General features: G+C 40.3%; 1 protein-coding gene across 4 annotated transcripts in view; it reads left to right on the top strand.

Annotated features, from left to right (window-relative positions):
• RELN (reelin) overlaps positions 1-21,665 on the top strand; it is a 651,259-nt gene that overhangs the window by 367,701 nt on the left and 261,893 nt on the right. For all 4 annotated transcript variants that reach the window (XM_077471873.1, XM_077471875.1, XM_077471874.1 and 1 more), the window contains exon 20: positions 11,211-11,447. In XM_077471873.1, coding sequence (XP_077327999.1) covers positions 11,211-11,447 — 237 coding nt within the window. The remainder of the gene's footprint in view (positions 1-11,210; positions 11,448-21,665) is intronic.

Below are 21,665 nucleotides of genomic sequence, written 5' to 3'. Positions count from 1 at the left end.
TCAGGCCACCCTCATGAAGTCTGTTTCTGATCGTTTGGTCAGAGACATTCACATCAGTGGCCACTAGAAGTAATTTTGTAGGGCTCCGGCAGTGCTCATCCTGTTCTTCCTTGCACAAATGAGCAGATACCGGTCCTGCTGATGGGTTACGGACCTTCTACGGTCATGTCTAGCTCTCCTAGAGTAACTGTATGTCTCCTGGAATCTCCTCCATGCACTTGAGACTGTGATGGGAGACACAGCAAACCATCTGGCAATGGCACGTATTGATGTGCCATCCTGGAGGAGTTGGCCAGCCTGTGCAACCTCTATAGGGCCTCATGCTACCAGTATTGACACTGACCCTAGCCAAATGCAAAATTAGTGAAAAACAGTCAGAAAAGATGAGTAGGGAAAAAAAATGTCAGTGGTCTCCACCTGTAAAACCATTTCTGTTTCGGAGGTTGTCTCATTGTTGCCATCTATTGTTAATTTCATTAACACCAAAGAAACTGATTAACAACCCTTTCTGCTACTTAACTGACCAGATCAATATCCCAGGAGTTTAATTGACTTGATGCCATGCTCTGATTAAAAGGTGTTCCTTTCATTTTTTTTTTTTTGAGCAGTGTGTGTGTGTGTGTGTGTATGTATGTATGTATGTGAATATATATATATATATATATATATATATATATATATATATACATATATGGTCTGGAGACATGCTTGGCTAGTCCATCACCTTTACTCTCAGCATCTTTAGCAAGGCAGTGGTTGTCTTGGAGGTGTGTTTGGGGTCGTTATGCTGGAATACTGCCCTGCGGCTCACTCTCCAAAGGAAGGGGATCATGCTCTGCTTCAGTATGTCATAGTACATGTTGGCATTCATGGTTTCCCTCAATGAACTGTAGCTCCCCAGTGCTGAAACACTCATGCAGCCCCAGACCCTGACACTCCCACCACCATGCTTGACTGTAGGCAAGACAGACTCTTCTTTGTACTCTTCACCAGATTGCCACCACACACACTTGACACCATCTGAACCAAGTAAGTTTATCTTGATCTCATCAGTCCACAGGACATGATTCCAGTAATCCATGTCCTTAGTCTGCTTGTCTTCAGCAAACTGTTTGTGTTTTTTTTTGTGCATTATCTTTAGAAGAGCTTCCTTCTAGGACGACGGCCTTCCAAACCAATTTGATGCAATGTGTGGCGTATGATCTGAGCACTGACATGAGTACCCCCCACCCCCTCAGCCTCTGCAGCAATGCTGGCAGCACTCATATGCCTATTTCCCAAAGACAACCTCTGGATATCATACTGAGCATGTGCACTCAACTTATTTGATCGACTATGTTGAGGCCTGTTCTGAGTGGAACCTGTCCTGTTAAACTGCTGTATGGTCTTGGCCACATGCTGCAGCTCAGTTTCAGGGTCTTGGCAATCTTCTTATAGCCTAGGCCACCTTTATGTAGAGCAACAATTCATTTGTTCAGATCCTCAGAGAGTTCCTTGCAATGAGGTGCCATGTTGAACTTACAGTGACCAGTATGAGAGAGTGAGAGCGATAACACCAAATTCAACACACCTGCTCCCCATTCACACCTGAGACCTTGTAACACGAAGGAGTCACATGAAATCGGGGATGGTGGACCCATTTTGGACATTTTCACTTAGAATATACTCACTTTTGTTGCCAGCGGTTTAGATATTAATGGCTGTGTGTTGAGTTATTTTGAGGGGACAGCAAATGTACACTGTTATACAAGCTTTACACTCACTATTTTACATTGTAACAAAGTGTAATTTCTTAAGTGTTAACATATGAAAAAATATAATAAAATATTTTCAAAAATGTGATGGGTGTACTCAAGGTGATGGACTAGCCAAGCATGTCTCCAGACCACATATATATATATATATATATATATATATATATATATATATATATATATATATATATATATATATATATATATATACACTACCGTTCAAAAGTTTGGGGTCACATTGAAGGAAAAGCACTGTACTTTTCAATGAAGCTAACTTTAAACTAGTCCTAACTTTAAACAAATATACTCTATACATTGCTAATGTGGTAAATGACTATTCTAACTGCAAATGTCTAGTTTTTGTTGCAATATCTACATAGGTGTATAGAGGCCCATTTCCAGCAACTATCACTCCAGTGTTCTAATGTTACAATGTGTTTGCTCATTGGCTCAGAAGGCTAATTGATGATTAGCAAACCCTTGTGCAATCATGTTCACACATCTAAAAACAGTCTAGCTCCTTCCAGAAGCTACAAAACTGACCTTCCTGTGAGCAGATTGAGTTTCTGGAGCATCACATTTGTGGGGTCAATTAAACGCTCAAAATGGCCAGAAAAAGAGAACTTTCATCTGAAACTCGACAGTCTATTCTTGTTCTTAGAAATGAAGGCTATTCCATGCGAGAAATTGCAAAGAAATTGAAGATTTCCTACAACGGTGTGTACTACTCCCTTCAGAGGACAGCACAAACAGGCTCTAACCAGAGTAGAAAAAGAAGTGGGAGGCCGCGTTGCACAACTAAGCAAGAAGATAAGCACATTAGAGTCTCTAGTTTGAGAAACAGACGCCTCACAGGTCCCCAACTGGCATCTTCATTAAATAAATGAATAAGGAAGGCTATCACTCCATTTTGCAAGGCCATGCCATACCCAGTGGACAGCGCTTGATTGGAGCCAATTTCATCCTACAACAGGACAATGACCCTAAACACACCTCCAAATTGTGCAAGAACTATTTACAGCAGAAGCAGGCAGCTGGTATTCTATCGGTAAGGGAGTGGCCAGCACAGTCACCAGATCTGAACCCCATTGAGCTGTTGTGGGAGCAGCTTGACCGTATGGTACGCCAGAAGTGCCCATCCAACCAATCCAACTTGTGGGAGCTGCTTCTAGAAGCGTGGGGTGCAATTTCTCCAGCTTACCTCAATAAATTAACAGCTAGAATGCCAAAGGTGTGCAATGCTGTAATTGCTGCAAAAGGAGGATTCTTTGACGAAAGCAAAGTTTGATGTAAAAACAATGTTATTTCAAATACAAATCATTATTTCTAACCTTGTCAATGTCTTGACTCTATTTTCTATTCATTTCACAACGTATGGTGGTGAATAAGTGTGACTTTTCATGGAAAACACAAAATTGTTTGGGTGACCCCAAACTTTTTAACGGTAGTGTATATATATATACAGTGTGTATGTATATATATATATATATATATATATATATATATATATATATATATATATATATATATACACATACATGTACATACTGTAAATAAAATGTCCATGCACTAAAAGCAGGACACCAACACTGGCTATGACAACTCGTGGCTATGCAAACAGTCAAAGAAAATATTAAAATTAGAAACACACCACAGTAACCTGATGAAAAATGGAAAATAGCCTATTTTACTGCCTTGAATGTCAAACCTGCCATGCAAACTTAACATAGAAAGGAGGGCCCTTCCTAAACCTAAAATGACTGCTTCACAATCCTCAAAATAAAGAACCCTGCACCAACATGGCACAGATTCCGTCAGGGTAATACATTTTTTGTTTTTTAATTATGCATTTATTACAAATCATTTTGCAAATAAGTTTTACATATATTAATTTCAACTATATATTTTGCTCTTTCCCTGGTGACAGTGGAAAGTATTACAAGTTCAGGCACATGTTTTTTTTACTTCTGACAACTACAACTGTGACAGTTGTAAAATAATTACATGTGTTTTGCACTCTGGTAGTGTGGAATTACAGAACTCAACCAAAACTTGCTAAGGAATGCATTGTTGATGATTAAAAGCAAGAAAATGTAGGAAACCAGTGGCATACAGTTCACTGTTTTACTGTTACAACAGATCGAAAATGGTCTATTATATGATTTATCATAGCTTAATCTTATTTTGGTAACTAAATGTCATACAAGAATTGTATTGATGCAAAGGTCTTAATTGCACGTCATAATATAACAAATGTTGTCACCTGCAACCAGGTTGGGGCGAATACAAACCACTGAATAATTTACTGACTCTTCAGGAAAATGACATTGCTACAGTACTGTGGTGTATTTGCTCTACTACCATATGCAGTAATTGCTGCAGGAGATTAGATATTATTCTTAATTTTCTTTGCCGTTTGTCAAGTGTCCATTTGTTGTCATAGCTGCCACAGCAAATCAAATGACTTTGCACGCAGGACTGCACCCTTAGGAATAGGTCAGGGTGTGATTTCCATACAACGAAAGCAAATGTTTATACACTTCAGGAGCCTATAATCAGCTTTTGGCACAATTATATTTGAAGTATACAGGAAAGTGCCTTTCAAAAAGAACACATAAAGTGTAGAAAGTATGCATTAATACACAGAAACGTATGTACGTATTTATTTTTACAAAAAAAAGTGTATCCATTTTTTCCCATATGTACATGCAAGAAAAATCACGTTTTCATTTTTAGTGAATTGCATTTTTATGAGCATCTTGTGTAATTAATGCGCAGGAACAAAGGCATTTGTAATACAAATGTATTGTGAGAATTATTTTTGTATGTTGGGCACTGAAGTCAGCATAACTTTATTGTATTCACTTAGTTTAGTGAAAATTCATTTGGCAACTGTTCAAGATGGCACAACCCTCTTAAATGCTTTGTTTATATGTTTTCTTTTTCATTATTCATTTTTAACAACTGGATTAAGACATATCAAGGCCAATGTACTAAATTAAATAAACATGAGTGGGGCTAAACTGCAGAATCAGGGTAAGACCCCTTTCACACATGCTGTCCATTTGTCCATTTTGTCCATTTGTCCATCTCTATGGAAAAACGGATGTAAATGGATGATCATCCATTTACATCAGTTTACATCCGCATCCATAAACATTTTTTTAAACGGATCAAAGCTCTATTATTCTTTTTTGTAAAAATGGATCGGGTGAAAAACAGATGTAAACTGACAAAAACACTATGGGGTTGATTTAGTAAAGGCAAATCCACTTTGCACTACAAGTGCACTGAAAGTGCACTTGGAAGTGCAGCCGCTGTAGATCTGAGGAGAAGCTATGAAATGAGGTGAAGCTTTGCTGATTTTATCATCCAATCATGTGCAAGCTAAAATGCTCCCTTGCATGTCCCCCTCAGATCTACAGCGACTTTACTTCCAAGTGCACTTTCAGTGTGCTTTCATGTGCACTTGCAGTGCACTTGTTGTGCAAAGTGGATTTGCCTGATGGAAATCTGAAAACCTGATGAAAACTTCATCTGTTTTTCTTTGAAAAGACGTAACTGAACTGATGAAATTAATGGTCCGTAGGTGTGAAAGGGGCCTTAAACTGCACAATTAAATTGTACGCCCACATATGTGAATGAACGTGAACAAACATTCTCTTACATGCTCAAAAATAATCTATTAACTTGTCTAGTTGATCATACACCTTTGTTCAGTGCTTTGGCGTTCTAATTCGCCATGGCATTGAACATCCAGATAATTTTGCTGTTATGCATACTGTTTCCCTAAGGCGCATTTATAAATGCACATGGCAATTAAAAAAAAAACATGAAGGAAAAAAAATCTCCTTCCAAGCATTGACTGTGCATGTGCCAAACTAAAAGGTATGTTAAAAAAAAAAACATAAGCTATGCTGTTATACAAAAAAGTCAGTATATGTATATCACTATTTTCCATTGGATTCTGTATTCCAAGCACCAGCATAGGTATTTTGTGCTTGACCTCCTGGACGTATGCCCAAAGATTCATGCATAAGCAATACAATAACCACACTTTTAGAGTCTCCTTTCTAATCTTGAACCTGGTCCCACTCCCATTCTAAGTCCTGTACTAACTAGTCTGTAGAGGAAAAATGTGTGTACTTACTCATTCGCTGGGTGCTCCAGTCTGAACGCATGATAGGCTCCCAGCACCAACTCCAGGGTACAGGAGGGACAGCCGACAACTATATTCGTTTTGTTCAGCTTTTGTTTCTTCTAGTCGCTGTTCCAGCCAGTAAGTCTGTTGTTTTTCAACAGAAAAGCTCTTTTGCAATTACAGAGATGAACTAGACCATTTAACACTGGCAGGGATGCTTATAATGATCAGCATTTATTTACTTATGTTAAACCTTTTATCCACAAACCTTTATTCCGGTTGTTAGGGATCCAGCACCCGCCAGTATCCTAGCACCCAGTGACTGATACCTGCTGGGCACTTTAAGCTGTGGGTATCTGCATACATGGGGTTTATTGCAATCTAGAAGTGCTCTTTAAAAATAAAGGGACCCCCAGATACAGCCCCCCCATGTGAATAAGTAAGGGGTACATTGGATCTCTATTCATTTACAAAATAAAGGAAAAAAGGAAAAAACTGCGCTATGATAAAAATATTATACTAATCGTCCACAATGGAACTTTGATCAGCTGCGGCTTGACTGTATTACATAATTACAGAAAAAAACACATGAAAAATTAAGTAAGCTGTGCTAAATCATAAACCCACATAAAATTCAATGGAGTAAAAAACATTATAATGTGCAAAATTAGGCCTATTACCCCCAGTCCTAAAGAATAAGGGTTATAGGATAATTGATCACAGTGAACAACGAAAAAAGAAGAAAAAACAAAAAATATAAAACAAAATAGTGAACACCTAATGTGTAATTATATAAACATTTAAATTCCAACAGACTCCAATATAGATGAAATCGTCAAATCTTCTACTGTATAGCAAGTACTTGTTTGGGTCAGCTTGGCCCAAATAAACTATTTAGATTGTAAGCTCTAATGAGCAGGGCCCTCTGATTCCTCTTGTACCAAATTGTAATGTAACTGTAATGTCTGCCTCTATTTTGTTAAGCACTGCGCAAACTGTCGGCGCTATATAAAACCTATATAATAATAATAAACCTGGATATCAGCTTTAACACCAACATGGAAGAGGTCCTAATACACTCCACTTTTCTTAGATTCGCTATGGCAGTATTCCTTATTGAATCTGTCACAGCAATTCCAACAGACAATAAAACTGCTATGAACTACTTGGATTTGGTGCAGTGTTGGTATTTTTAATGAAAGTGTCGTATGGCTTTCATGAATTTGTTGAACAGCTTCTGACAGCATCTACACCGCTAGTAATGTGTCTGGAGTGTTACTGAGTCTCACTATGATTGTGCAGTATCTTTGCTGTTCCCAAGCACTGGAAAAGGTTGCAAGTCAAGTTTCAGAAACAGTGTGCAGTATCTTTAGGATGCCAGAGCACTAGAATGGGCTGCAAGCTTGGCATCATGCAAGATTTACCCTGCAGCAAACATAAGAAATGTTTGCAGCCTGAAGGTAAACTGCAAAAACCTTATGAGGTATCTTCAGATTTGTCTCTCCATAACAAAACCTCAGCACTGAAGGCTCTCTTGGACATTATGCTGGCAGCAGGGCAAACCAGAAGCTCCAGCGCATACTGAGCATGCACCTACCAGTGGTTCGGCATACATAGCTCGTGTTCTATAGGGTTCTCATGTGTCATAGTGTCTGCATCAGTCCCGTACCTGAGCAGTCATATGGTTTCGGTACTGTCTTTGAGTGCTGCCTGCACCTGGGCATAGTTACTGTGGCCTAAAAAATTGCAGAGGCATCCACTGTGAATGCTGATTAGAGCAGGGGTGCCCAACCTTTTGAAGAGCGAGGGCCACTTAAGTGACTTGGAAACCAATTGCGGGCCACAATGAGCAGAGCAGTCGGATGACAGGTACGTGCAAAGTGGACACTGACACAGCCCACTCTACGGGTCCTCAGATCCGATCCTCTCTGATGGATTGATCCCCTTCTGTTTTTTTTTGTTTTTTTGCGAATCAGATTAGAGGTAGGTGGGTGTAAAAAGACACAAATCTGTTTATATCTGCCGTTTCATAGAGGTGAATGGAGGGTTTGATTGAGTTGGACCGATTGTGTGAAAGGGGCCTTTCACACTAACGCAGCGCAGTGCACCTGTGTCTTTCCTGCGGGTTAGCTACACTTTTCCATAGACTTCTATTATATCCTGCAGGTGTGGTGAACTTTCTGAAAGCTCACCAAACCCACAGGTAATAACAGAAGTCTGTGCCTCAGTGCAGGTAACCTGAAGGTGCCCTGCACCTGCGGATCAGTTTGATAGCAGCTCAGTAACCACCGCGCAGATATGCCCATATATATACTGCAAGTTTAGTAATAAACTGACCTTTAATAACAGTCTTCCATTCAGGTATCGTCTGCTGTTGCTGTCCACGGCAGAGTGCATTTGGTATCACTGCACCTGTGGCAAGAGACAGCGCTATACAGGAAGCATAAACGTATACAGCTGCTTGCTTTGCCGGCTTCATTAACAACACAATGAATGAGAAAAATGGTTCTGGACAGCCGCACTCCAAAAAAAGGCCTTTTATTCAAAAAAACACACAAAATCCAAAATGCATGTCACAGCAGAACAAGACGGCTGACGCGTTTCACACTACACACGCTTAGTCGTAGCTTTTTTTTTTTTCATTAACAACACAGATGCTTTGGGATGGCGGGTCTGCAACCCATGATCTGGGCTTGCCAATCTGCCATCCCACAGAAGGAGGTCGCAGGCCACATCAGAGGGCTATGTGGGCCACATGTGGCCCCCGGGCTACTGGTTGGGCACCCCTGGATTACAGCATCAGGGTCATGTTGCTCAGCAGAGGGGACCCTGGGACCCTGCCACGTTTGGGAAATGTTGGGAAATGTTGCAAAGAGGTGCAAATACAACACTTCCTCAAAGTGCTCTATTTTCAGCTCTCTCTGGGATTTTGGCAAAAGAGCAGACATTTTACGCTTGTATCAGGTATCTAGTAGGGTTCCACCCCAGTAGTGGTCGCTTTTTTCTCTGATTACCAAAATTCTAGGGTGCTTGCTCAATCATCTCAACAAAAAAAAACATACATCAGAAATTGCCTGCAGCATCCATCACATGATAGTCCCTCTACAGGGAATTTCAACGTTCCATTCCCCCCCCCCCCCCCCCCCCCATTACTTTTTTTGCAAGGCCTTCCAGGGTTATACCAGAATAGCCTTGATTTGTTATAAATGTTATTAATACTATTGTTGGGTGTACAATGAACAGTTATATCGATAGTGTGTGTTAGGCATCTCATGACCCATCAGTTTCCTGTTTATGGACAGGAATGGACAGGGTTATTACCTTTACTTTAGTACAATTATATAACGATCCATTCATACTAATCTGAGATCCACTATTGTAACATTACTGTTGACACAAAACTTGTAGCATTGTGAACCCTTGCTGTCTGTCAAAACTTGATTTCAATAAAAAACATTGAAAGAGAAATTGCCTTCAGCAGAGGACCCTTGTCTCTGTTGTTTAAGAGAGGTGGAATGTCCCCCAGGAAGTCTGACCCATTTCCTGACACCCCCTCTAGCATCCCCGACTCTCCACTTCCAAGTATTTCTCAGTCTCTAGCTGACTCTGCCTCACAGGGATAGAGGTTGCAGGCAAATTATCCTTTTTGCCCTGGAACGGTGAAAGGTTCTTCCCTTTCTACTGCCACTGTACCTCCAGTTCCTTGATTGTTACGCTACACAGTGTATGATCGTATGCCTTATGTTGAACCAAAGAGAGATTGTATTTCTAACCCCGTTTAAATCGTGGCTCACCATTTTAGTTGCCTCTGGTAAAAGTGTCAAAATGCTGCAAGCATCCTAAATAGCTGATCCTCGTGCCATACTCACAGAAGTTATCATTGATGGCACATTTCTGCAGTATGGTCAGCTTTAATCTCCAGTGCTTGGGGAATCAAAAATAGTTAACAGGCAGCTGATGTTGCAGCTTAAATTCTACTAGGTGAGCTATGGCTAGATACGATTGTCTAAAGCAGGGATCTCAAAATTACGGCACCCAGCTGTTGACGAACCACACGTCTCGTGAGTCATTGCAAAACTCTGACATTCACAGACTTGACTAGGCATGATGGAAATTGTAGTTCCTGAACAACTGGAGGGCCATAATTTGGAGGCATCTGGTCTAAAGTGACCACTTACCCTGGTGGCCTGACAAAAGATCTCCCAAAAGCCTGATATTTTGTGATGAGCCGTAGCACCACTAGGTTAAAAACGTACCAGGGAAGAGACATGAATTTTCCCTGCAGAAGAACAGCCAGCTATCTTCAAACACAACCTTGCCAGGCTGAAAATGGAGTGATGTCAGCCACTTCTTGACCTGTATCTGCAGAGATGTCAGCAGCTTTGGCCCATGTAAGGGCCCTAGCAATAGAAAATATACCTTGAAAAGAATATAAACCCTGAAATATTTAACCAAACACATAAAAAATTTTTTTTTTTAAAAGGTCACATCACACTTGATTCTATTCAACTCTGTGTAGGGGTTTCTAAGCAATGTGGTCAAAAAGTTCACCTTCTTCCTCCCACTTCTGTCTGACAGTGCTGGAAGAAGGAGGAAAAATTCGGACTGACAGCACAGGAAGAGAGCAGGCATGACAGGCAGGTCACACAAGGCCCACACAACCCCTGCCTCCATATCTGAAAGCTGTCAGACAGAATATCTGCAGCTCTGCCTTGCAGCCCTGTGCCCTCTCTCATCTTCTCTGCCAGGTGAGGAGAAAGACTGAACCCGGACCCCCACCCACCACCAGCAGGGTAGAGACAGTAGAGTATTTACTATTGGCCTGTGTTTTTGTGAATGATGACGGCAGTAACTATTCCACTCACCACCCTGAATAGCTGGCAACACATGGCCACCTGGGCTTAATGTTTCTTGTCTCTACAAAGAAACTTGCAGAGGAGATAAGAGGAACATGGCTGCATGATGACATGATGTCTGGCAACTATCAGAGGGGGAGAGGGCTGGGGTTGTGAACTTCCGCTCGGATCACTGTTGTAATCTGGGCAGAAGTGGGAGTGAATACCTGGTTCTGATACGTGCCAAATGTTAAAGAGGGGGGGGGGGGCAAGCGGAACTTCTTTTTTTCGATGACCTTCCGCTTTAAAGATTAAATAAGAGAATGTATATAAATAAAAGTAAGGCAATAACATATGCAGTAGAACACAAATCATTTGAAACACATAAACCTTCTAGCATATACTGTTTATTGTAATGTATATTTTTTCATTATTGCTCAAGCTGTTATAGATGAAGTGTGATTTATTTTTTTTTTTTAGGATAATATCTGTGGAACTGCCTGAAGAAGCCAAACAATTTGGAATTCAGTTTCGATGGTGGCAGCCATACCATTCTGGACAAGGGGAAGATGTGTGGGCCATTGATGAGATCATTATGACATCTGTACTCTTTAACAGTATTAGCTTGGACTTCACTAACTTAGTGGATGTTACTCAGTCTCTGGGTTTTTACTTGGGAAATGTGCAGCCATACTGTGGACATGATTGGACTCTATGGTAAGACTTACATTTTGATATGTAACACTGACTAGTTTTTCTTTAATATGCTTTGATATTATATAATGTTTTTGTGACTATATTATTCAAATTGTTCATTTTCAATTTTTCCACTTTCAACCTTTGATAGGTAAAGAATAAGAGCTATAAAATTTTAGTAATTTTTAATTCTAATATGTATAACCTTATCTTATGCTCAGTTTAAGATGACAAAACTTATCCTGTGCTTAATGAATATTCTGGTATTCAAAACTAAGTCTGGGTTTAGTTTTATTATAGATTTTTTGCATTCAGTCTTATTTGTTGCTATGAGTCCAGAAAAAAAATTTCAGCGTAAGGCCGCGTACACACGGGCGGATTGTCTGCCCAACTTAGTCGTGTGTGGGCTTCAGCGGACTTTTTTCAGGGGACAATCTGACGGACTTCCGTAATTTTGTCCGTCCAAACTTGGTTTTGTCCGTCCAAACTTGGTTTCAGCGGACAGTCCGCTCGTGTGTAGACAAGTTGGACGGACTAAGTATGGCACATGCTCAGAAAGGATTTACACGGCCGAAGGTTGCATTGCAGTGTATTGGACGTCGTTTTTCTAGTCCCGTCGTACGTGCTGTACACGTCATCCCACAAGTTTTCAGCGGACTGTCTGTTCATCGTGTGTGGTCAAGTCCGTTCATTCAAAAGTTGAACGGACTGTCTGTCGGATTGTCTGACGAACTTAGTTGGGCAGACAATCCGCCCGTGTGTACGCGGCCTAAAACTGGCAATAGCCTATATAAATAAGGGAATAAAGGAAGATTGCAGGTTAAAACTCCCGAAGTCCATCCTGAATAAGGATGGGCGAACAGGTCGGCCTGAGCATGAGTTTGATCTGAACGTTGGCTGTTTGGATGTTCTACGAACAACCGAATTATAGGGTTGTTCGTCCCGCTGAACAACTACAACGCACTGTGTGGTGAAAGCCCTGATTGGCTGAAGCAATGAAAGCTTCACCCAATCAGGAGACAGGGCACTGTCAGAGCCATGATTGGATGTGCTCATGATGACTGTATCCAATTATGGCTCATTGCTCTTAATCCTGCCCCACACTATAAAATTATTCTTTCCATAGTGGCCATTTGTAGTGTGATGGCGGAGCATAGAGAGAGAGAGAGATACTGAACACAGAGCTCTGTTCAGTGCTATTAAACCATTAGTGTGCTATAGTGTTCTATTCTGGTTCTATTGTCAGTGTAGAATATCAGTTGAGTGTGCATCTAGGGATAGTTCAGTGTGAGTGTAGTGCGACCATTCATCTTTACATTAGTGTGAATGTAGGGATAGTTCAGTCATTGTGAGTGTAGTGCGATCACCATTCATCTTTACATTAGTGTGAATGTAGGGATAGTTCAGTCATTGTGAGTGTCGTGCGGCCATTTATCTTTACATTAGTGTCAATGTAGGGATAGTTTGGTCATTTTGAGTGTAGTGACCACCATTCATCTTTACATTAATGTCAATGTAGGGTTGTTCAGTCAGTGTGAGTGTAGTGACCATTTAACACAGTATATTTTATGGTCACTACATGTGCATTACTGCAAGTTTAACGCCGTATATTACATTGCCTTACTGCAAGTTTAACGCTGTATATTACATTGCCTTACTGCAAGTTTAACGCCATATATTTTATTGCGTTACTGCAAGTTTAATGCCATATACTTCTGTGTGTTACTACAAGTTTAACACCATATAGTTCTGTGTGTTATTGCATGTTTAACGCCATATATTTCATTGCGTTACTGCAAGTTTAATGCCATATAATTCTGTGCATTACTGCAAGTTTAGCACCATATAGTTTTGTGCGTTACTGCACGTTTGACACAGTATATTGCAGTATATTATAGGGTATCCGTGGAGTGTGTCTGTGTCATGAATACTCAAATTAAAGTGCACCAAACACCACTTTCTTTTGATTAAAGTGCATCCATATACACATTTACACATCTTTATTACATTTTGGGGTTGATTTACTAAAGGCAAATCCATTTTACACTACAAGTGCACTTGGAAGTGCAGTCGCTTTAGATCTGAGGGGAAGATTTGAAATGAGGGGAAGCTCTGCTGATTTTATAATCCAATCATGTACAAGCAAAAATGCTGTTTTTTTAATTTTCCTTGCATGTCCCCCTCGGATCTACAGCGACTGAACTTCCAAGTGCACTTGTAGTGCAAAGTGTATTTGCCTTTAGTAAATAATCCCCATTGTTAATAAGCACCCCCCACAGCATGTCTGGGAGGACAGCAAGGAGAGGTACACATTTCCATGGCACTGTAAGGGGGCCAGCAGCAAGTGTGTCCACAGGCAACTTTGGAACTCCCTACTTCAATCTGTCCGACTGTCCCCTAATCTATCCACCTTTAGACGATCCCTGAAAACCCTTTTCTTTAAAGAAGCCTACCCTGCTTTCTAATACATTGTTTTATTTCCTCCATCAGTTCATCCCCACAGCTATTACCCTTTGTATCACTTGACCCTCACTTTTTAGAAGCTCTAATGAGCAGGGCCCTCTGATTCCTCTTGTACCAAATTGTTTTGGAATTGTAATAAGAAAAATATGAATTGCGCTAACCTATAAAATTAATAAAAACATATGTGTGAATAAATCACAAATTATATATTGAATACTCCCTTTAACAGACAGAATCAGACTACACCGGTCACGAGAATATCTCAAAGACCATGTGAGTCTGAACCTGTCACCAGATATTGTGCCCAACCCTACTTCAATAAATGATAATAATTACTTGAGTGAAATATTGCCTAGTGTTACAACACTAATTAAATCAAAAAAGTCACAAATAAGTAAAGCATATATAGTCCACCCAAAATATTATGTGAACAAAGTCCAATGTTTTTCTGGTAAGGAGCCAATCTTTACATAGGTGGTGGTGGATATAACACGATTTACATGTCTGAAGAGCCTCATTTGGACTTGCTGTGTGCTTCACCTTTTACCACGGGTGGTTTATAATTCATGTTTGACTTTATTTACACTTTGAACTTTCGTTGGACTTTTTGCACATAATATTTTGGGTGGACTATATATGTTTTACTTATTTGTGACAATTTTTTGATTTAATTAGTGTTGTAACACTAGGCAGTATTTCACTCAAGTAATTATTATCATTTATTGAAGTAGGGTTGGCCACAATATCTGGTGACAGGTTCGGACTCGCATGGTCTTTGAGATATTCTTGTGACCGGTGTAGTTTGATTCTGTCTGTTAAAGGGAGTATTTAATATATAATTTGTGGTTTATTCGCACATATGTTTTTATTAATTTTATAGGTTAGCGCAATTCATATTTTTCTTTTTACTGTTTTCTGTATTTTTGGTGTACAGCAGAGTTGCAGCTTCCATCAGGTCTTTTTCAGACCTTCCCTAGAAGCATTGATAATTTCGTAGTGCAGTTTTTTTCTCACAGTTCTCCAATTTTTGTAACTGTAATGTCTGCCTTAATTTTTTTAAGTGCTGCACAAACGACTGGTGCAATATAAATCCTGTATAATAATAATAACAGGCAAAGGTGGACGTGTTCAGTCCTCAGGCAGGGCATCATTTCCTCTGTTTAGTGATATTGCCCATGCTATCCAGCCACAGCATGCAGAGGAGGCGGTCAATTGGCTTACTAAACCGTCCTCATCCTCCGTCACCCAAGCAGAGACAAGTGTGCAGCCCCCTACAGCTGCCAGAGTGGCAAAACCTGCCTCCTTGTCCACAGCTATTCCTGCCATAGCCCCAGCATCAGGCATCGGAGTGAACACAGAATCAGCTACTTGCTCCTTGACGATGCACAGCCATTACTCAAGTCAATGTCAATGAGTACTTGTGTGAGTATGACACAACGATAGGCTCAGGCCAGCTCAGCTTTTTTTCCCCACTCCAATGGCTGTTCATAAAGGATGCATGCACTGTACTGTCACCATCTTAGGAGGCCACAAGGATGGTGAGCTGTGACAATGCATGCATCAGTGACACAATCCCTGTTGTGTTCCCACTGGAACAGACTCTGCGTGGCATTATGGACAGAGCACTTGAGGCAGAGCAGCAGGACGAAGAGGAGGACTTCTTTTCCTCTCAAGGCCCACTTTATGCAGACACAATTGTTCCTATGCCACAGAACACACAAGAAGAGAAGGAGGATTCTGGCAGTTTCAGAGGCATTGAAGCAGAGGAAGACATACGTCAAACAGCAAGAGATGATTTTCCATCCGCAGAACCCTTGGGAGTAGTACGTGGCTGGTAGGAGGCAGTTCCAGATAGTATAATCCTCAGTGACCCGAGGGGTCTACTTCTCTGGCCTCTGCAAATTTGCAGTGCATGGACCCCCTCATGCTTCAAAGCCTGCAAAAGGATCACTATTGATTGGCAACCATCCTTGACCACCGTTATAAGGGGAAAGTCTCAGAACTCCCCCCGTCCCCACAGAGAGTGCAGAAGATGAAATCTCTTGAGGAAACCTTAAAGAGAAGTTTATTGAACGCTTTTCCTGACTCTGGTAGGTTACAGTGTCATGGAAAACGTAGTTTTGATGCTTCTGTTGGTCAAGAGAGGAGCGGTGGAGAAGGCTGCTGCCTAAGTGATGCATTTCTCAATTTTTTTAGTCCTCGTCGCCCAGGGCTGTCACATAGTGGACGATTATGTAGGGGTGAAAACAGAGATGCAAAGCTTTCCAGACGATGATCCACTGGCTTACTGGGTCATGAGAATAGACCACTGGCCAGAACTTGCCCAGTATGCTATTGAGCTGCTGGGCTGCCTTTCACCCAGCGTGCTCTCCAAACTACATTCAGCACTGCTGGAGGTTTTTTACTGATGATAGAACGTATCTGTCCACAGACTGAGTGGACCATCTGACTTTTACCAAAATTAATCAGTCCTTGATTACCAGCAGCTATGAAGCCCCTGATGCCGATGTTGCAGATTAAGTGTTTTTAGGATGTGGAATCTCTGCAGGACTTCTAGGCTGCCTAGTGTTGTGGGTGTTGTTCATCTGGAAGAATGTTTTTGGTGTAGGTTATGGGCACAATTAACACCCAAAGACCGATTTTTCTCAAACAGGTGCATATCATTCTAATTTTTGACAGCAAGGCCAATTCTTGCTTTCATCAAGAGTACCACTATAGGGTTACTGTGTGAAGGCGCCACCAACACTCAAAGAAAAATTTTACGCACCTGTTTGACAGGTGCATATCATTACAATTTTTGACAGCAAGGCCAATTCTTGATAAAATAAAGATAATACTGCGCTGTACATAGTTTATGTGCATAAATTGAAAATAAAGTGCAAAAAGTGCTCTGGATTAGAAACACTAAAAAGAGGCAATTCTTGTGATATGAAAGCACAGATCAAATTTAAACACAAGGTAAGATAAATGTATCACACATTATTCATTGTTATTCTTCAGATAACTGCAATAATAAAAAAATCCTGATAAAATATCCAAAATACAAATCTTTCTCATGGGCGAGCTCATCCACGTCACGTCCGGTATCTAGTATTCCCGACGCGTGTTCGTCACAGTCACATGACTTCATTGATCTCCTGATGAAGTGGGCGAGCTCGCTGCTCGTTTTTTGCTGCCAGTTTGATACTTATTAATGTGAGTACCTGCCTTTTTACCTGCCTTTTAGTGTATTATTACCAATAACTATTTGAAAATTTACTACACTATCAAGCATCCCTCATGTTCCTTATATCCGCCCATGCTCTATTTGCGAGGTTTACCCGCTCCGGACATACCAGAGATTTAAAAGGGGGCGCTGATTGTATACAGGAAATATACACCAGCAAAGCCGGAAATGCCAAATTGGGACGGTTACCAGGGGACATACAACAGTTCCATATTAAAGATATGTTCACATGCTGTAACGTTACAGCAGTAAGGTAAGGGGACACCCATATATCACATTCCACAGAGGACAAGAAGTCACCTATTTCTAGCACTACATTGCAGAAAGTGATCACTAGCACCAGCACTTTATATACACTGATATCCAGTCACCAAAGTTGCTGCACCGTATGTTTTTAAAAGGACTTTTTCACATACACATTTAACTTTATTCACCCATGAGAAAAATATTTTATCACTATTTTTTTATTATTGAGTTTATCTAAAGAATAACAATGAATAATTTGTGATACATTTATCTTACCTTGTGTTTAAGTTTTATCCGTGCTTTTATATCACAATAATTGCCTCTTTTTAGTGTTTCTAATCCAGAGCACTTTTTGCACTTTATTTTCAATTTATGCACATAATCTATGTAAAGCGCAGCACTATCTTTATTTTATCTATCTACCTGGGTTCTGACATTTCCCTCAGTGTTTGCAGCAGTACTCGCTGTATCTATTTGGTTGGTGCAGGGATATTTCTTTATCACAAGGCCAATTCTTGCTTTCATCAAGAGTACCTCTATAGGGTTACAGTGTGAAGGTGCCACCAACACCCAAAGAACAATTTTTCTGCACCTGTTTGACAGGTACAGTGGTGTGAAAAAGTGTTTGCCCCCTTCCTCATTTCCTGTTCCTTTGCATGTTTTCGCCAGACTTAAGTGTTTCGGAACATCAAACCAATTTAAACAATAGTCAAGGACAACACAAGTAAACACAAAATGCAATTTGTAAATGAAGGTGTTTATTATTAAAGGTGAAAAAAAATCCAAACCATCATGGCCCTGTGTGAAAAAGTGATTGCCACCCTTGTTAAAACATACTATAACTGTGGTAGTCCACACCTGAGTTCAATTTCTCTAGCCACACCCAGGCCTGATTATTGCCACACCTGTTCACAATCAAGGCATCACTTAAATAGGAGCTGCTTGACACAGTAAGGTTCACCAGAAGATCCTTAAAAGCTACACATCATGCCGAGACCCAAAGAAATTCAGGAACAGTTGAGAAAGAAAGTAATTGAGATCTATCAGTCTGGAAAGGGTTATAAAGCCATTTCCAAAGCTTTGGGAATCCAGTGAACCACAGTGAGAGCCATTATCCACAAATGGCGAAGACATGGAACAGTGGTGAACCTTCCCAGGAGTGGCCGGCCGCCCAAAATTACCCCAAGAGCGCAGCGACGACTCATCCAAGAGGTCACAAAAGACCCCACAACAACGTCCAAGGAACTGCAGGCCTCACTTGCCTCAGTTAAGGTCAGTGTTCATGCCTCCACCATCAGGAAAAGACTGGGCAAAAATGGCCTGCATGGCAGAGTTCCAAGGAGAAAACCACTGCTGAGCAAAAAGAACATCAAAGCTCGTCTCAATTTCTCCACAACACATCTTGATGATCCCCAAGACTTTTGGGACAACATTCTGTGGACCGATGAGACAAAAGTGGAACTCTTTGGAAGGTGTGTGTCCAAGTATATCTGGCGTAGAAGGAACACTGCATTTCATAAAAAGAACATTATACCAACAGTAAAATATGGTGGTGGTAGTGTGATGTTCTGGGGCTGTTTTGCTGCTTCAGGACCTGGAAGACTTGCCGTGATAAAAGGAACTATGAATTCTGCTGTCTACCAAGAGATCCTGAAGGAGAATGTCCGACCATCTGTTCGTGTACTCAAGCTGAAACGAACTTGGGTTCTGCAGCAGGACAATGATCCTAAACACACCAGCAAGTCCACCACCGAATGGCTGAAGAAAAACAAAATGAAGACTTTGGAGTGGCCTAGCCAAAGTCCTGACCTGAATCCTATTGAGATGTTGTGGTATGACCTTAAAAAGGCAGTTCATGCTCGAAAACCCTCTAATGTAACTGAATTAGGACAATTCTGCAAAGATGAGTGGGCCAAAATTCCTCCAGGACGCTGTAAAAGCCTCATTGCACGTTATCGCAAACGCTTGGTTGCAGTTGTTGCTGCTAAGGGTGGCCCAACCAGTTATTAGGTTTAGGGGGCAATCACTTTTTCACACAGGGCCATGATGGTTTGGATTTTTTTTCACCTTTAATAATAAACACCTTCATTTACAAATTGCATTTTGTGTTTACTTGTGTTGTCCTTGACTATTGTTTAAATTGGTTTGATGTTCCGAAACACTTAAGTGTGACAAACATGCAAAGGAACAGGAAATGAGGAAGGGTGCAAACACTTTTTCACACCACTGTACATATCATTATAATTATGGACAACAAGGCCAGTTCTTGCTTTCACCAAGAGTACCTCTATAGGGTTACATGTGAAGGCGCCACGAACACCCATAGAACAATTTTTCGCACCCGTTACAGAAGTAAAAATCCAAACTCTGTGGTAGAGACACCAGAATTTATTCTAAAAATCTCTAATCTTGTTCCAAGTGCACTACATTGTGACCTCATCATATAGACTGTCTCCCCAAGCCGTTGCTTAAACAATAAAGAAAGCTTGCAGGGAAAATTAAATTTTTGGGGCTTTATAAATGAAATTATTGCTGCAGCAGCTTCTGTACACAGTACAGGTGTGCCACTTTACAGGTGGAATAAGGGGACCCCCCAGGCACTATATTGAAAGGAATTTTTCATTTTTATACTTTCACTTCAAGCATCACTAAATCACACTTAGGAATTGTAATGGAAAGATTTCTGCGCAGGACTAAGAATTCACCTACTATAGCAGCAACACCATGTGAGATATACACCATTAACCATAAAAATCCAAAAAGGTTGCGCTTATACAAAATAATACAAATAATTCAAATAAACCTAAATAAATCTTAAAGCCTATGAAGAAAAAATATAGATAACAGTACATAGAAATATAAATAATAAATAAATATCCTGAAACATTTACGTGAATAATCGGGAACTTCATATAGATATGTTCATAAATGTCTCAAAAAAAGAAAATTCTTATAGAAAACACAAATCCAGATATGGAAAAGAAAACATATATGGAAATCTGTCCACAGTCCATAAAAAGTTTTGAATGACGACTGGGATATTTTCCTCAATAAAATAACTTGTGCTGAAGAAATTTTCACAATAAAGTGATTTATGAAATCCCACCACCAAATGCAATGCACGCTTACCAGCTGTGAGAAGTTTGAGCGCATGTGGCCATAACCCGGCCGGGGCCTTTCTCCTTGAAGGGGTCTTCACACACAGTCCAATCGTCTGGACGATCCATCGGTGAGATCCTCTGGCAAGACCACCCGGCTCCACTTAGTCTCCACACACAGATCGGATCGTCCAGACGATTGGACTGTGTGTGGAGACTAAGTGGAGCCAGGTGATCTTGCCAGAGGATCTCACCGATCGGATTGTCCAGACGATTGGACTGTGTGTGGAGACCCCTTCAAGGAGAAAAGCCCCGGCCGGGTTATGACCACATGTGCTCGAACTTCTCACAGCTGGTAAGCATGCCTTGCATTTGGTGGTGGGATTTTCTCAACATAAATCACTTTATTGTGAAAATCTATTCAGCACAAGTTACTTTATTGAGGAAAATATCCCAGTCGCCATTCAAAACTTTTTATGGACTGTGGACAGATTTCCATATATGTTTTCTTTTCCGTATCTGGATTTGTGTTTTCTACAAGAATTTTCTTACAGGAATTTTTTACTTTTGGAGTTTTTTTGAGACATTTATGAACATATCTATATGAAGTTCACGATTATTCACGTACATTTTTCAGAATATTTATTTATTATTTATATTTCTATGTACTGTCATCTACAATTTTTCTTCACGGGATTTAAGATTTATTTAGGTTTATTTGAATTATTTTTATTATTTTGTATAAGCGCAACCTTTTTGGATTTTTATCAATAAATCACTGCTCATTTAAAAATGATGTTTTTTACTAACTTTTTTTCATTGATACATGTCCCCAGGGTAGTACCCGGATCCATATAACCATTGTATGCCCAATTACTTGCATATATGCCTTTAAAATGAGCACTTTTGATTTTTCACTTTTGGGTCCTATAGACTTCAGTGGGGTTCGTTATTCAGTTCCAAACTTCCCTGATGTTTGAAAGGTGCAAACCAAACAGGGTTTAAAACAAGTAAATATAATAAACCCTCCTATCTATTGACTAAGTCAAGCAGCACAAGGATTTAAAATGGTTAATGTTCATTGAGCGAGTACATTTCTGCTTCAACACTAAAACTCAGTCTTAACCATTTAACACTAACCTAAAGCTAATCTCAACAAAATGCATGTCATATTTACCTACAAGGTGCTGGAACCACCTCTTTTGT

This window comes from Lithobates pipiens, unplaced genomic scaffold (genome assembly GCF_037356315.1).
Source record: "Lithobates pipiens isolate NorthernLeopardFrog02 unplaced genomic scaffold, aLitPip1_a1.2 Scaffold_8, whole genome shotgun sequence".
In the NCBI taxonomy this organism is placed as follows: domain Eukaryota; kingdom Metazoa; phylum Chordata; class Amphibia; order Anura; family Ranidae; genus Lithobates; species Lithobates pipiens.
The sequence above is the reverse complement of the archived record's forward strand: the minus strand, read 5'-3'. Positions and strand labels throughout refer to the sequence as shown.